General features: G+C 35.2%; 1 protein-coding gene across 7 annotated transcripts in view; it reads left to right on the top strand.

The window, feature by feature from the left end:
• LOC132291693 (ABC transporter A family member 1) overlaps positions 1-18,525 on the top strand; it is a 68,920-nt gene that overhangs the window by 27,599 nt on the left and 22,796 nt on the right. For all 7 annotated transcript variants that reach the window (XM_059790299.1, XM_059790298.1, XM_059790297.1 and 4 more), the window contains 11 exons: positions 3,346-3,432; positions 5,229-5,327; positions 5,409-5,593; positions 9,912-9,966; positions 10,079-10,150; positions 10,713-11,420; positions 11,575-11,753; positions 13,112-13,322; positions 15,226-15,309; positions 17,853-17,894; positions 17,981-18,077. In XM_059790299.1, coding sequence (XP_059646282.1) covers positions 3,346-3,432; positions 5,229-5,327; positions 5,409-5,593; positions 9,912-9,966; positions 10,079-10,150; positions 10,713-11,420; positions 11,575-11,753; positions 13,112-13,322; positions 15,226-15,309; positions 17,853-17,894; positions 17,981-18,077 — 1,819 coding nt within the window. The remainder of the gene's footprint in view (positions 1-3,345; positions 3,433-5,228; positions 5,328-5,408; positions 5,594-9,911; positions 9,967-10,078; positions 10,151-10,712; positions 11,421-11,574; positions 11,754-13,111; positions 13,323-15,225; positions 15,310-17,852; positions 17,895-17,980; positions 18,078-18,525) is intronic.

Genomic DNA, 18,525 nt, shown 5'->3' with positions numbered 1-18,525 from the left:
TTTCACAAGTGACATTTAAGTGTCTTGGTGAAGGATGATGAGAGATGGAAGAGTTACTTTGTGAAGTTACTGAATGAAATTTGGACAGAAGCACAAATTAAGCAGTATATGAGTGGGATCTTGAAGAAAGTAGGATTTTTCCCTTGTATAATCAATGCGTCCGATGTAGAAAATGTGTAAGATGGTGTGTTTTAATCGTTGGCTTATTGCTCAAGCACTCTTCTTTCAAAAATTATATGCATCTTTATTAACAAAGTTGTTTAATAAAATTATAACTAAGATCTAATGTTTATGGGACGCGTTCCCCTATTGAACGCCTTTTTTAATTTATTATTACTTATAAAAAAAAAAAAAAAAAAAAATTATAACTAAGAAAAATGCTTGAGTGGCAAAAATGTAATTTTTTTTTCTTAGTTGGTACTTGGTACTCACACACCCATGCCTCCACTGAGGCTTGAACTCCTGACCTCCCTTTGAGAAGTAGGGGCTTGGTACCGCTGGGCACTGGCCTCCCCTATATATTTTGTTCAGGATATGTGTGTACTATATCTTGAACAAAATACTAGAGTTCGTACTATATGCAGCGAGACTAGTTATTTTTCTATAAGCGTGGGATTGAAGCATGGGTCTGCACGAGGTCCATATTTATTGACAAAATTCTATATGAGATCAGAAAAGACTTATAAGGAGATATTTCATGGTATAAGTTGTTTGCTGATGACATAGTGCTATTGGACACATCTGAAGAAAATTTAGCAATAAAATTAGAAAGGTGTAGAAACATGTTAGAATCAGGAGGTATAAATGGAGATATGATTAGTATAATTAGCTCAGGATAAACAAAATGGAGGCAGACTGTTGGTGTTTTATTTTACAAACGAATAAAAATAAATAAAAGAAAATTTTTATTGGACAATTGTTATTCCAACTATTTTATATGGTGTGGAGTGTATGGCGTTAAAAAAGAAATAAAAGCAACTAATATATGTAGTAGAAATGAGGATTACTAAAATGGATGATAGGAGCGGTTAGATGAGATGGTGTTAGAAACCAAAAAGTGGGGGAAATTAGGACACTTTCAGGAATCACGGGATTTTTGTTATTAATTTTCTTAGTAGAATGGGGATTCTAATGCAATTTTAAAATATATTATGGTCAGTAAAAAACAATATGAAGTTTTAGAGAACAAAAACAAACATCTAGCTCTAAGCTCCAAATTACTTAGTTCTTTTATGATAATATAACTAAAATGAGAGCAAAAAAAATTCTTTTTGTATATATTATTTTATTATTTTTGCTGTATCTTTGCCGTATCCGCGTTCTATCTTTTTGAGATTTGTTGTATCGTCATGTCCATATCTCATTGTACCCATGTTGTGGGACAGTAATTGTGCTTCCTAGCCTATAGACGAAGCAGTAAGAAGGGAAATGCTAATTTACATAGAAGGTAGGAGATAGAGAGGGCGATTGAAATTAATATGGGGTGATATCATTAGAATTGACTTTAAAAAGTTACATATTACTGGATAGTTGGCTTGTAATAGAAAAGAAAGGAAAAAGAGAACTCATACGACTGTCCCCATTCATATAGGATTAAGATAAGGATGATGATGATGAAGAAGTACCGCAAAGCATACTCTGGTATTACTATTATTTTTGTATTAGAAAACAGAAATTTTGTATGCAAAGGAAAAGAATACAAAGTGCCAAAATATTGATGAATCATTTAAGCATGAAAAGATACGAGAGCGCATCTCAGCACTACAAAGTAGAAACTTGTTGAAGTTAGGCAACCTTACCATGCACAGCCCCTAACTATGAAAAGGAAGCTCTAGGTGGATAAAAATGGCCTTAATAGTCATCGCGGCAGATGCTTCCTTCTTACGTTGGAATATGAAGATTATCTTTGTTTGTAAAATTATGACGATTTATTTGAATTGCACTCATTTTGTGGCTATAATTCCATAAACCCAAAGACTACTCCGGACATAACTAACACCTACTTCTGCATCACCGTTGATAAAAGAAAAAGGTGCCCAAGACGCATCATGGGAGGTGCTTTTAGACCTAAGACTCATTGTTATAGTCATGCCATGGACAATAACTAAAAACTTTTTTTTGATATAAACTTGAACTGGTAGTGTCAGAAAATTAGTTCAGATCTTCACATGAGAGATCAATAATATGTATTTGACCCAGGGAAAATAATAATAATACTAATATGTATTTACTGGAAATAATATATCTATAATGTATCTGTGGTTCTAATAACAGAAACAAGTGAAATCCTAAAGTCTTCTATCTTTTTGTACCAATTTTGAATTAATTGACTCAATCCATTTATGATTAGGTTCTGTGGTGTATATTATTAAAAAATTATGATTTAATTGATGAAAATAAAGTAAGAGGTTTATTTTAAAATCAACTTCTGGAGATTAATTATAAATTAAGATGGTTCAATATATGGAATGTAGTTTTGGTAAAAGTAGGGATACCCGCAATGGAGATGGATGCCCTTGGAATACCAAAAGGGCTGAGTATTTTCATTATCATAACTTGATTGTTATAGTGAGGGAAATGAATATACTGCAGAGGATATTATGCATTGAATTGCAACATGATGATTGAGGGATGGATCTGGAATTGGTTAATAGTGGCTTTGAGAGAATATGTTCTTTGTTTACTTTTTGTCTTTCCCGTATTGGCAGTTCATTTTTCCTCCTTTTTGTTGCCCTTTTCTTTTTTATTGACATTAGCCTTATGTGGAGAAATCATCAATGATGATATCAAGTTATGTTTGAAATGATTCAATTATTACCCACTTCCTTTTTATGTGGTGATTTCGAATTTTTATATATGCGGAAGTATGAATTATCCTACACCATATAAACAATACACTGCGAGACAAGCTTATGATTTTCAGTGATGGATTGTAGATTAATTAGGAAGTAGGATACAATGTTAATCTCCTAGCAATCAATATCAGTTGATTATATCTATGTTAAAACAGCGGTATTACTCTTATTACAAATCTCAATGCTATTTTTTTTGGGAAATCACGACTCTATGTTATGACTTAGTGGTAGATTTGTATATTATTATTATAAATGGTTTAATGGGATCCATAACAGGAACTCTTCTTTTCATTCTTTATCTTTCTCCCTTCTCTCTCGTATCTTTTATTTATACTTCCAGTTTACAATCTCCAAACATGTTTCTATGTTTCTACCGTATGTTCCCTTTCCGAATCTTGGGATGCTAAATAGTCAGAAGCTTACAACTTCTTGTTACCATGTTGTGCCCACATATTGTGGCATAAATTGACTTGGTTAATTACATATTCAGGTGAAGGAGCATTTGGTAATATTTGCTAATCTGAAGGGTGTGCAAGAAGAATCTCTGGAAATTGCTGTGACCAAAATGATTGACGAAGTGAGTTCTTTTCGTACTGAGAATTTTGAATGCAGATGTTATCACATTTTCTGATGTAACTTCTTATATAGTTACAAAAATACACGAAAATTTATAGCCATCTTTGACATTGGATGTGTTGTACACGCTAGCTTTGCTTGTTACTTAGCATATGAGTTTTTTTGAAGTGATTTTTGCATAAGGAGCGGTATGATTAGTGTTTCCTCATGTGGTCCACCCAATTTGACTGGGGTCAACGACATGAATTGTCACTTTCCATACTTTTCTATTTTAAGCCACATCTCCTATTATATCTAATTTCTCAAGGTGTTGTCCATGGGGTGTTGGTACCATCTTTTACCTGGCCTAATGAGAAATTTGTTGGACTCCCCAGTTCTAGACCAAATGACCTCCATTCTACTCGAATTGATATAAAATGTGGGAGTGTATTGGTTTGGCAAGCTTGAATAAGAGTTAAGAGAGCTCCTATATATAATTTTTTCTATCTATCTGGATGCTCAACTGCACTTAAAATCACTGTTTCCTAAAAAGCTAGGAGTTCTCAAATCTTTTTATTTTTCCCTTTCTGGTCAATTAGATTAGCGTTAAAAACCCAAAAAATATGCAAAAAAAGGGGGCAAACCCCAGGCTAGGTAAGAAGCATTACAAGTTAGTTCAAAGAACAAAAAACTAATGAGCTCAGGCTATACCAACAACACAGGACAAATATGTGTAGTCACCTCTTAACTGTGTAGACGCATTTTGAGGAAAACCGTGTGCATTGAGAGGAGAGTGTGCAAAGCGGACAATATCTACATGGGTTGGGTCGGGTCGTGATGCGGTCCCCTTTTGAGCGCTCTTCCATGAAACCTTTACTTATAAAAAAAAAGTAAATAAAAATGAAATAGCCACTGCCGCAGCAGTAGCCACAACCACTAAGGTGCACAGCTTGACCTCACCTTGGGTTGTCTTCAAGAACACTTATTCCTGCTTCAAGTCAAAAAGCCAATGCTGGTCTTGCTAATGCAAGATGCTGGGATTGTGGACTGGATACAGACATAACATTTGGCATAGTTCTTCGTCCTAGACATGCCTTTGCTAAATTCCAAAATGAGCCTAAGTCCCTCAGATTAGCCAACTTTTCCTCTCTTGAAGAAAAGAAGACTGCATCTTTTGCAATTCTGACCTATATTTGGGTCTATTTTATGTTGGAACTTGTCCGTTTTAGTATAAAAACCAGATTTCGAATTTCATGGCAGACCATTATCTGTCAATCTCTATTTAAGACCGTACAATTTTGTTCTTTACATCCATTATTACGAAGGGCGGGCATTAGCTCAATGGTAATGTTGCTTGATAGACCAGGAGGAGGTCACGGGTTCAAAACAACGAAACAGTCTTTCCGCTTGCAGAGGTGAGGCAGTGTACATTTGACCCTCCCCAGACCCCCAATTGTGGGAGTCTTGTGACCTTTGCTAGCCCTTTACTTCCAGTATTACGAAAGCCCTAAGGTTTCATTTTCTCTTCTTGTTAGGTTGTGTTTATGAACTAGCAAGAAAGGGAGTCCGGCTTATCTTGTAACTTGCAAGGGATCTTTATAGACTCGTAGTTTATAGAGTTATTTCTAGGCCCCATGGTCTCTGTGTTCCTTAATAATATCAGTTGTTCACATGCAGTAGAAGCATCTTTTCATATATCCCTTCCCAACCTTGTGATCAGCGTGCAGTTAAACATTTGACAGATATTTCCTCACGTTCTCCACATCTTTAGTGCAATATTTATTCTCTTTCTCTCATGTATTTTCTTATTTTTGTCAGGTGGGTTTGGCAGATAAAGTTAACACTGCTGTGAGGGCACTTTCGGGAGGCATGAGAAGGAAGTTGTCCCTTGGAATTGCACTAATTGGAAACAGCAAGGTGGAGTCAAATTTCAGGACTCAGTAATGTTATTTCTCTTGTTGGAATTTGTTAAAACTTTTCCCCATTTCTCTTTAACAGGTTATAGTTCTTGATGAACCTACCAGTGGAATGGATCCATATTCCATGCGGTTGACATGGCAGTTGATCAAAAAAATTAAGAAGGGCAGGATAATTTTATTAACAACACACTCAATGGATGAGGCTGAAGTGTTAGGAGATCGGATCGCTATCATGGCTAATGGTTACTTGAAATGCTGTGGAAGGTTTGTTTTTTCTATTCAGGCTCAATATGCCTTATTCCTTGAAAAAACTGAAAATTTTATGCCTTTTTTTCTAGGGTTTTCTATGCGTATTACGATTTGTGTGTGTTGTTACGACAAACGCAGCGAACCAAGCAACAATTACGAAAACACGAATGAAAAATAAACACACCACACAAAGAACACAAAGATTTATACATGGTTCGGCAAAGCCTACATCCATGGTGGAGATCCGGCGAAAGTCTTCACTATGTCTAAAATTGGAGATTACAAGTTTCAGCCTCTCACTCTCTCTCTATACGATTTTCAGTGTCTCTTAATTATACACTCCAAACCCTAAGTGCCCTTATATATCGGGCTACAAGAGTACTAACTAGGGTCCACAACCCACACAAAGCTCATCCAACGGGTCGTAAGCGGGTCGCAACGCGTCCCGACACCAAATTCTGTTGCGACCTGGCACCTTATATTCGGACCGCAACATCTCTTTTTTTTTTTTTAGGTTGTTGATCTGGTATCCGGAATTTTGGCCAACTATCCAAACACTCGTGCGGCTAGAGCTCACTATGCATCTTATTACACCCAATGAGAACCAAGTATGTGCCTGTCCCTTACAAGAGTAATATTATTGTGTATACAATGGGCCATTAGCCCAATGGTATAACCTCTGTACCCTCAAAAAGAGGAGGGGAGGGGTTCGAGCTCCGGCGTGGGCAGTGTATTTGTTAGTACTTACCTGATCCAAATATATATATATATATATATATAAGCGGGTCGCAACGCGTCCCGACACCAAATTCTGTTGCGACCTGGCACCTTATATTCGGACCGCAACATCTCTTTTTTTTTTTTTAGGTTGTTGATCTGGTATCCGGAATTTTGGCCAACTATCCAAACACTCGTGCGGCTAGAGCTCACTATGCATCTTATTACACCCAATGAGAACCAAGTATGTGCCTGTCCCTTACAAGAGTAATATTATTGTGTATACAATGGGCCATTAGCCCAATGGTATAACCTCTGTACCCTCAAAAAGAGGAGGGGAGGGGTTCGAGCTCCGGCGTGGGCAGTGTATTTGTTAGTACTTACCTGATCCAAATATATATATATATATATATATATATATATATATATATATATATATTAATATTTATGTGTATATTATGTAAATATTTTACTTTTTAGCATCTAATGATATGTTGCTCTCTGTGATGAATATTACATTATTACTTGTACATTCATTCATTTTGGTGCGTAGATGCTTTGATATAGTTTTGTGGGATCCACTCGCTTTTGAGAATCAAATTATGGTGCCTTTCAAATTCATGCTCTCTGACATGTGACGCTTGTTTTAGGTTCTCAATTGTCTCTCTCCGACATTTGCCATAGCATAAAAAGCTCATCTTATCTATATCTTTGATACCTGTTTCTTCTAATTCTTGTTTTTCCTAATGGGTTACGGTAATTCTATTTGAGAGACTGTCCACGTTGTGATATGAAATGAATGATTTAGAAAGTATGAATGAACAAGTTAGAAACAACATCTCCCATTGAGGATTGGATTCTTATTTTCTTTCAAAACATGACCAGCGGTTGATATTTGGAAGATCCCATATTTATCTGGAAATTTCTAGAAGAGTTTACACCCTTCAGAATGTTGTGCCATTCTTTCTTTGATTAGATCAAACAACAATGGTCAAAAAGATAGTGGACATATCTTCTTATTGGCCCACATGCGGATGTGTGGTGAGGTAAAAAATGGGTGATAAACAGAACCCAAGTAGCCATGAATAGACAAAAAAATGAAGGTCTGGTGTGGTGACAGAAGTGTTAATAAACTCTTTATTCATGCAATGGATTGAGATAACTGCTAATATCAAGCCACTCGTCAACTACGTTGAAGCAAGGGAAGTTAATATAGCTGAAATCCTGTTCATCACTTGAGTATGTTCCTCTCTTCTTTTTGTGTAATGGTTGTTGGGTAACAAGTGAGCTTTGCATACAAGGACATGAAATATTTGAGCTTGTATTTAATGTTTTCTACCATAGTTTTTCAATATAATTATTATTGTAGTCTGTTTTTTTTTCTTTAAAATAGGAGCAGAAACTACTTTTCCTTGGTAACTCATAATAGTTGGTGAGCGAGGTTGCTTATCGACCATCTACTCAAACAATCATATTGTTTAGATATAGCGTACATTTTAGTAAACAATACACTACGCGATTCAATAATCTATTATTAGTTCACCAACTATCTTGACCTTCCAGCACTGAGCAGACATCAGCCGAGTTTCAACTAAAAAGGGAAAATTTGTTGGAACTGATAGAAATTTTTTAGTGAAGAACTCTGTTGCTCTTGGAAATATTATTAGGGTCATTGTTTGATTGCTTGGTGTGGTGTTAAAAGTTTATGATGTCAAGCGTGAGAACATGAGTTCAAGTATGTGTCAGCGACTTCCTACATATAATGTGATACCCCCCAATGAAATGAAAACTTTGATTAGGAATACTAAATAAAATAATAAAAATAATAATCTTTAAATAATAAATATATATACACATATCTATTATATAGTATATATATATATTCCTTCCATAAATAATCATTAATTAAATAATCATCTATACCTAATTGGAAAAGGATTTGGATTTTTAATGTGCATAAATATACGCATAAGACTTTAGGGTTTAAAGGTTTTCACGTTAAAAAAATAAGAGAGACAGAGAGAGAAGAAGAAGAAGAAAGGTTGACAGGAGGCCGGATCAGAGAAATAGGACGTCAGATTTGGAAGAGACGGGCGAGTTCTTCTCTACTTCTCCTCTTAGAACTCATAAGCCTATCACCTTGATTATCGAAATTATAGTTTTATTTTACTTTTGTTTAAATTAATTTATTAAATGGATTATATGAGCATGTTTATTCTTTACAAAATTATAGATTTAAACATGTGAATCTATGTATATATTGCTCTGATACCAACTGTGATACCCTCCAATTTCGGAACATGGTTTGATCAAATCCGCGCACAAAACCAGGGAATATCAAAACAATTAAAGTATTTTAAACAAGCATAGATTACAAAAAGAATTTAAAAGAATAAATAACTCGCTGAAGAAATCTAATTAGAATAAGACAATTAATCTAAGCACTCAATTAAATAAAACAAATCATTAAAAAATAAAATAAAAGTAATTAATCCCAATTAATAAATCCTTAAAAATATCGGGGTATTACATATAATGTTGAAGGTTGGGTTTGTACCCAGTCCACCCTCCTTGCACCCTTGATTAGTGGGAACCGCATAGGGTATTGGCCTTTAAAGAATATGCTTATTGTTGTAATTGAAGCTTACCTTGGAAAGATAACTTGTTATTTTAGTTTACCTACTATAGCAAAGACTTTGTTCATGCAAAGAATGTGAGAAAAGGGCACGTTTGAAAATACCAATTACCGCAATTATGGTATACAAAAATATCTACTATAGCTAACACCCCCAATAATGATTATGGTATACGAATATATCTGCTATAGGTTACGTGCCCTCAAACTCACTGTAGAATATAATTTGGTAATTAATTGTTTTAGGAGAAAATCTATGAAGCATGTGTTGATTAGTGAAAACATCAGTAAATGGAAGATCTATGAAGCATGTGTTGATTAGTGAAAACATCAGTAAGTGGAAGAAATGATGAAATATTTGATAGTACAGGTCTCCAAACACATTATGGATGATGTCCAAAATAACTGTCCATCTTTTTCTTTTCTTTTTCATAAGTAACTGTCATCTTTATATGCTTGGCTTCCTTGTGAATTCTTGGTTTACTAGCAATTTGAATGGTAATACCATAACTCAAGAGGGGGCTGGTTTGCAAATTGTAACTTTTAAATTAGCAAGATATTGTAACCAAAAAATATAAGCAGTTGTACTTATCAATATATATATATATATAAGCGTTTGTGGTAGGCTCAGAGACATGGCCGGTAGTCTTCTATACCCTTATATCGAGATGTAACAATGTGCTTCCAAATCCTCTAGTAGACGAGAGTTTTGGAAAAGAAGATGTATAAGCCAGTGAACCTTATACTATATGGAACTTTCCCCACACATGCTTTTTGAGAATCAAATTTCATTAAAAAGAAGATTTTTTTTTTTTTTTTTTTTTTTTTTTTTTTTTTTTCTTGGTTGTTTTCCCCCCTCTTTTGGGAATCAAATCACACTATGATAAAATTTGATCTCTCTATTTTCTTGTGTTGTTACTTGTACTTTTTACAATATTTTTGTTATTATTATTTTTAATTGGAGTGTTTATTTTACAACAGTTCCCTTTTCTTAAAGCACCAGTATGGGGTTGGTTACACTCTTACCTTGGTGAAGGTGTGGTTCAGTTCCAATTCATTTTCCCATTTGTCTTTTTGGTTGGCCTACTTTTCCTGATTTTAAAAGATACATGCTTTCTCATGGCTTTACTCGTATCTTTGCTGTTCAGACTGCTCCTAGTGCATCTGTTGCTGCTGATATTGTTTACCGTCATATTCCGTCAGCAACATGTGTGAGCGAGGTACTCTTCTGACCTTATGTCCTGATGTATTACATTAATGAAGTAGAAATTTCTTCTTTTATGTGTTATGTTATTTGTCTTATATGTTAATGCATGGTTGTATGATATTTCTCCTAAAAGATTGTTAACAACCAGCTAATTAAGAAGTCAGATGTTAACATTGTATCAGTAGATGAAAGTTTTATGTTGGAATTATAATATGCCTCTTATAAATTAATGCATCCGCATGTTGCCATCACTATGGGTAGTGTGGCCACGCATTGGGGAGTCTCCTCACTTCTGGCATGTCATCAGATCAGGCATTTACAAGAACAACTTAAATGTTATAGTGGAGGCAAAGTGATTGAAGCACAAGACCTTGCTCAGATACCATTTTAAAAACCATCTATTTTAGAATCCTAAGTTTTTTAGAGCACCCAGTTGTTAGCAAAGATATCCTTACTACTAAAATGTTGTGTCCCCGGATATTTCTAATGCTGATATGCATTGCACTCTACTGATTTTTTGTGGTGAACATACTTGTCAAATAATATTAACTTCTTGGGGTGAATCCTTTCCACAGGTCGGAACTGAGATATCCTTTAAGCTTCCTCTTGCATCTTCATCTTCCTTCGAGAGCATGTTCAGGGAAATTGAAGGCTGCATGAGAAGGTCAGGTCAAATTGCAGAAACTGCAGCTGATGAGCCCAAACACCATCTTGGCATTGAGAGTTATGGTATATCTGTTACGACTCTGGAAGAGGTATTCCTCAGAGTCGCAGGATGTGATTTAAATGAAGCTGAGTATCTTCAGGACAGTAAGACTCTAGCAGTACCTGATTCTTTGGATTCTCAGGCCTGTCATAATTATGCTCCAAATAAAATGCTCCTTTCAAAACTATGTGGGAATTATAAGAAGGTCATTGGGGTTATATTTGCCATAATGGAGAGAGCTTGGAGTTTGTTCTTTGCCATTGTCCTGAATTTCATGAACTTTTTAAGTATGCTGTGCTGTTGCTCTTGTATATGTTTAAGGTCAGCATTCTGGACACATTCCAAAGCATTATTCATAAAAAGGGCAATATCTGCTCGGAGAGACCGGAAAACAATTGTTTTCCAGCTGTTAATTCCTGCTGTATTCTTGCTTTTTGGTCTTCTATTTCTCAAGCTTAAACCGCATCCTGATCAGCAGTCAGTGACCTTCACTACTTCTCATTTTAATCCCCTATTACGTGGTGGTGGTGGTGGTGGTCCAATTCCTTTTGATCTGTCCTCGCCTATCTCAAAAGAGGTTTTTGAATTATGATTGTCTTTTCACTCTTTTTCCCTTCTTTTCTTCATATTATTGTCTTTAAATTTAATGGGTATTAGATTATTGGAATTTATTTTGATAATGTGCATATGCAATAATTTCTCACCCCTGAAAAGTGCTCTTAATACTACAGGTTGCACGGTATGTGGAAGGGGGTTGGATTCAAAGGTTTAGAAAAAGCACATATAAATTTCCTGATTCAAAAAAGGCATTAGCTGATGCTGTTGAGGCGGCAGGGCCAACTTTGGGTCCACTTCTACTCTCCATGAGCGAATATTTAATGTCTAGCTTTAACGAGTCCTACCAATCAAGGTTGGTTGTCCTAAATTTCTCTGTCCTTCATTTCACGCACGTGGAAAATTGTCTTTAAAGGTCGACGCTCATTCATTTGTGCCTTGTACATTATTTGAAATCACTCCATTTCTTATTTTGAAGTAGTTTCATTATAAAGAATGGATTTGTTGCTTGTGTGAGATGTTGTCCACGGAATCTTTAGAAGATCCTCATCGTTCAAGTCCCATTGAGCGAGATTTAATTAGTTTCCCCTATTCTACTGTGCTAGTTGATCTGAGTGGCTGGAAATCTATTAGGTTATTTCCTTGTGCTGTTCTTTTGATGATGGCAGAGTTTATACCACCGCGATGACCAAGCACATGGATGTTGAGAAAGGCCCCGTTATAGACAATCAAACTAGGGACATGGATGCATTAAGTGCCAAATTATTCAAAATGTGGTACCACTAACTGTGTTATCACATATATTGTAACATGGCTATCACATAACTTTCATGGATAGGTAATCCAATCTGATGATTCAGTACCAATTCTTGGAGTTTGGTACCCTGCTTCTCTTCCTTTTATGATTTATTAGCTTTGTGTTGTACCTTCTCTATGGGAAATTGTTTTATTTCATACTACAAACATCATCTAACCTATCCACTGTTTTTCCAAAGCCATTGATCAATGCTTGCAGTTTTCATCCCTTTGTCAATGTTTACCAAGTAAAATTTTAAAGAAACAAAATTTTATGCACGATCTCCATAGTTATTAAAAAATGACGTGGCAACGGCTTTTCGACAATTACATGGTCTTGAATGGTTCATTTCTTTGAAGCGATATGTACTAAATGCTAAATAGGCAGTCTAAGAATGGCAACAGGGCGGGTTTGGGAAGGGTTTACCTAAACCCTACCCGACCCCATTTATTAATAACTTTGTCCCATCCCCATCCTCGTCCCGACACTGAAACATGTTTATATTCCCAATTGCATCCCCATGCCACCCCGTTAACAAGTCTAGGCATACAAAATCATGAGAGAGAGAGAGAGAGAAACTGATTAAGTTAAAGATAAATATATCTATATAGAGAGATTTATATACATATATTATGTATAGTTAGTTACCCTAGATATAGAGCATTGGATACCCTAGATTTATATACTTAGAGAATTAGGAACTCTAGTTATGATAATCGCGGGAAAGTACTTGTTATAATATCTAGGAACCCTAATCCAGTTAAAGTATGTTCTGCAATCCTTTTTGCCACGGGTCTTGAGATTATGGCCTTTTTTAGCAATTTAGCTTGTGAATATCTTGCAAACTTTAATTGATTATGATAAGCTTGTAACATCATCTTTCCACTTTGTTCAACTTTATGCTTGTGCATATGCAGGTATGGAGCAGTTGTAATGGATGACCAAAATGATGATGGGAGCTTAGGGTACACTGTTTTACACAACAGTTCTTGTCAGCATGCTGCTCCAACCTATATAAATTTAATGAATGCAGCAATTCTTAAGCTTGCTACTCTAAATGAAAATATGACAATTCAAACACGTAATCACCCTTTGCCCATGACAAAAAGCCAGCGTTTGCAACGACAGGTTTGCTTCTCTGTTTGTCTACACTTAAATATTTCTTTTCGATGGCATTATGAAACTTTTGCCCCCTCTTAAAGCAAAATTTCTGTTGGATCCCAAGCTACTGACAATTCTTACTCATTTTGTCTTCATTTATTTTAGCTTTCCATTATCAATTGAGATGCGGATTCTGTAGAAGCATACTCATGTTTCAACACTTTTAGTGCTTTACAATTAAGCAGCTAATCATTTACTTGCCTTCTTTATATAGTGATGCATATGGCCTTGAATCTTTTCATTGCGTATGAGCCGGATTCTTTTATCCATCTAAAATCTCTACTTGATAAGATCTAAAGCATATTTATCATTGCAAAATATGAAAACATGGAGATTTTAATATGGTTGTATCATAAATTTTGCTATTATCAGATTTGTAAATTGGATGAAAAATGAAGAAAGGAAGAGATCTCGGATATTTACAAAATATTATTGTTTTATGTCATGACATTCTCAGAATAATGTTGAAAGAGCATAGATTTCATTTAAGGTTCACTTCCTGCTTCCATGCTACATAGTTTCTGATTAAAGGTTTCTGTCTTCCTCTTCCAAACCCAAACACCACACCACCCCCCCCCCCCCACACACACACACACACACACCACACACTTACAAAAAGAATATATATAAGTAATGTGGTGTTCCTATTTTTCTAGCTTCTAAAGAAAAGGTTCTATAGTTTTAGTTGTTTACAAAATCTTATTGTTTTTACGTCATGATATACTCATGAATAAGTTAATAATGTTGAAAGTGCACAGACCTCGGTTCCAGAGTCCAAGATTGTGTTGACAAGAATACTTGTTGGTTTGTCCTATGCAGCTAAAAATGCTAAAATGGATCGTTCTCAATTGTGTTTTATTAATCTTTTTTTTTTTTTTTTTTTTTTTTTTTTTTTTTTGATAATTAAAATTTTATAAAAGCGCTCAAAAGGGGAGCGAATCCCAAAAGAGAAATACAAAGCCACAAAGGAACTCTAAGCCTTCAAAGAGGCCAAAAAATCGACAATTTCATCTAAAGATCTATGATCTCTCCCTAAAACCCAACAAAAAAGAGTGGAGAGAATTTGAGAGTAGAAATCGACATCTCCTTCCCCTCAAAATATCTCCTATTTCTCTTAAGCCAAATAAACCACCACACACAAAGAGGCGTAGCCCTCCAAGCATCCTGAATGTGAGCCCCCACATGGCACCCTCTCAAAGCCTCAATCAACCCTCTAACGGAACCAGGCATAACCCAAAGAAACCCAAACAAGCCAAACATCAAATCCCAGCAGACTCTGGCCGAGGTGCAACGGAGAAGAAGGTGATCCATAGTTTCCTCATCCCGGAGGCACATATAGCAATGATTGACCACCACCTGATTCCTCCTTCTCAAGTTATCTTGGGTTAAGATCCTTCCCAGAACAGAGGTCCAAGCAAAGAAGCCCACCTTGAGAGGAGCCTTAGAACACCAAACAGCTTTCCACGGGAAGCGAACTTTAGGTTCATCAGTGAGACATCTGAAAAAGGACCTAATCTCGAAACGCCCCTGAGAATTGGCGGCCCAGGTCCAACTATCAAAATCCCCAACCACAATCCTCTGGCGATACAACAAATCCAAAAAGCGAATGGCCTCCTCGATCTCCTAGTCCTGAAACAAGTGCCGGAATCGGACATCCCAAACCTGTATTTGAAAAATAAATTCAACATTTCGGTTGTTATTAACACTACCTGCATGAAATTTTGTGCAATATAACTTACCAATAATAGAATTAATTAATTGCAACTATTCATATCATTATGTAATTATGCTTTTTTGTGTTTCATTATGGTCTATGATGATATTAATGGCTTCATGCATGTTCAACTTGGATTATTTTGCAACCATGTAGGATTTGGATGCATTCTCTGCTGCCGTTGTTGTTAATATTGCCTTCTCCTTCATCCCTGCCTCATTTGCAGTTGCTATTGTAAAGGTAGTTTTCGTCCTTCCAAAGATATGTATGGTGTTAAAAAAAATTCTTCATAGAGTAAATTGCATTTAATTCCGTTATTCCGAGATACTACTAGATTGCCTAGAGTAACCATGAGAGGTTCCCAGGTTCCAAAGAATAACAATTTGAAATTTTAGTAACTTGTTAAATTATACAATCACCAACTAAACTAATACATCCAAATTCCAGAAAGTTATGGTTTATCCAGTATGTCAAGTATTGAATTTTAGAATGTCACTATCATAACTTTTATTATCTTTAATATTATATTCAATCTTTTGATATTTCAACATGCATTATCTATTGAAACAATCTTAGTGATTCAAATTATGATTGTTATCTGAAGCAAATAGAAGTTTTTGTAACTCATAAATAAAGGTGGCCATTGACAACTAAAACAAATCAGAAACTTATTACCATTATTCCAGATTCATAAAGTGTTGGGCTTATTACCATAAAGTCATTGTAGCTCCTAAATTATTTGGTGATTAGCAATAAAAATTGAAAGTGCGCTAGACAGTTACCCAAGGCTCTAATGAGTCAGAGTGCGAGCCGTGAATTTGACCTCGAAAGGGAAGGGAGGGTTGAATAGTGTCTTGTGAATAACTTTTTCTTGCTTTCAACTAACTTTTGAAAAGTCTGTTACTTCAACTTAAATTACAGTTAGTTATATGTGAAGATTGATTTTCCAATTGTAATTAACTTCCAATTTCAACCAAACAAGTCATAAATAAGCATAAACAGTAAATAAAGTACAGTAGAGAAGAGTAGAGAGAGAGACAGGAGTTTTACATGGAAAACCCTTGATGCAGGACAAAATTGATGTAGAATGAGAGTCAAGGCTGCTTCGATATCAAAATTGATGTAGAATGAGCTAGAAGAACAGAGAATAAGGAGGAAGAAACCACTGTAATCAATCTCATTAGTATTCAATAACCATCAAAAGGTCTCTTCTCAATGCATCGATCAAAGTGTTTGTTCAGTAAATCGAAGGCTCAATCCTGTCAGGCTTACGTTTTTTAAAACCCTCTCAAAATATAATTTCAGAAGATTACAACTACCTAAAACGTATGAGACTCCAATATTGGCTATAGATATGAAGTTATGGCCAGTCTGGGGGACATGAAATTATCTCTAATCATCTTCAGAGAGAGAAAAATCTGTTTATTCAATCTAGGGTATCCATAGACCATCCCCAGCATGACTGAATACTCATAAGGAGATCATCAGTCTAATCCTATTCAACCGAACAACATCAGAGCAGATATGGGTGAGCAATAACTAGAGAAGCAAATTTGTGAGGAGCGGATTGACAGATTGGAAACTTTTGGGGAAAAGTTTGGTGTCATCTGTGTCTAGAGGTAACTAGGGGGGTGAGTGAAATGTTAACCTAGTTGTAATTTCTTTCTTGATGGTGGATTGTGCCTGACTGGACTAGGTCCCGTGATTTTTCCCTTCTAGGGTTGATGAAGATCCTGATGAGCCGCGCAGTATACGCACTTATTATAGGCTAGACTTAGAGGATGATTTAGGATTTATTTATTTTTTACATTTTACTTTCCTTATTTATTTAGAATTTTATATATGGTATTAGAGTTTTATTAGGATTCTATTCTTATGCTTATATATATGTGGGGTTGATACATTGAGAAGAGACATTTTGATGGTTATTGAATACTAATGAGATTGATTACAGTGATTTCTTCCTCATTCTCTGTTCTTCTTGCTCATTCTACATCAATTTCAATAACCATAAAAAACAAACACTTTGATTGATGCATTCAATGCAAAGGAACTTAAGGGAGAAAAGGGGGAAGCTGCACTAGGGTTAAAAGAACTGCAATATGGTAGTTCAAAGCATGAGCAATTCCAATAGCCTGAAAAGTCCTTACTACCTGCTGTAACTTTATAAGTTGTTTGTTTTTGTTTTGGTATATGTAAAGTTCATCGTTAAATAAAAATCTGATGAAATACTTCTAGATCTGCTTATTGACCTCTAACGGAGGGGCCCAACACCATAGTTCAATTTTTACCGAGACTGATAAAAGGCTCCTTGATTGGAGGGTCCAAATGTCTCGGTTTTCAGCTTGTAGAAAAAGTACATCTTCTATGGTTAAGCAATGCTATCATATTTCTTCGCATAATTCATACATTACGAAATCAAAATGCACTAATTTGTTTCCAAATTTACCCACTCTAATTTCTAGCCTATTGATAAATTTTTGTCTTTGATAACACAACTTTCCCACCTCTTAGGTGTCATCCTCTTTGTGATCACTGTTATTCAGAACTGATGAAAAAACACATCATTTTTTAATTTTCTGTATAATTCTATTTATAGTTTGATTATTAGCATTTACCTAAATAAATTGATGGCACTTTCCGTACAGTTTGTGTTCAAGTACCAGTTCCTGATACTTTTAATTGAATACATATTTTTCCACTTTCTATGTTGCTATGATAGTAAATAATTACATAATTTAAAGTAAATTAAAGGATGTTATTATATAATATGTTTGATGCAGGAACGAGAAGTAAAAGCAAAGCACCAGCAGCTTATTAGTGGGGTATGCTTCTTGTTTCAAAAAATTGGATTATTAATTTGTCTCACCAATCTTCATATCAGTAAGATTTTATAAATGTTACTACTCAGGTATCGATATTGTCGTACTGGGCTTCTACATACATATGGGACTTCATCAGCTTTTTATTTCCTTCATCTTTTGCAATAATTCTCTTTTACATCTTTGGTACGTCAATAATTTTTTTTCATTTTCCGCTATATCTTTAAAAAGTACACTGTTGTTATGTATTCAGGTTCACTTAAAGCTTGGTTTGACCTTATACTTACACAATTGATAATTCATCGATGTTCCCAAGTTTAAATAGGAAAATATCAATCATAGGCAATTTTTTATTGCTTATTGGCACAATTGAATTCCTTGCTTCCACTAGATGTTTCAGCTACTGTTTAAAATTGTTTGACCTGTCTATTAGTGGATTTTTATGTGATACTTGTAAACGGTCTATATCATGTTTAAATAAATATATGAATTATACCATTCTCTAATCGCCAAGGCTTTAGGTTTAGTAAGCAATGAATTTCTGTGTTCATTTCAAAAGTTTTTGGTGCAACTTCTGTTTGCTTCCTACTTTTTTGTCCTGTATATATATATATGTATGCATTTTGTCCGGAGC

Source organism: Cornus florida, unplaced genomic scaffold (genome assembly GCF_030987335.1).
Source record: "Cornus florida cultivar Cherokee Brave unplaced genomic scaffold, ASM3098733v1 CherokeeBrave_3.0.0_Hap2_Chr02, whole genome shotgun sequence".
NCBI classification, from domain to species: domain Eukaryota; kingdom Viridiplantae; phylum Streptophyta; class Magnoliopsida; order Cornales; family Cornaceae; genus Cornus; species Cornus florida.
Note: the sequence above shows the minus strand (reverse complement) of the source record. Positions and strands in the feature narration are given on the sequence as shown.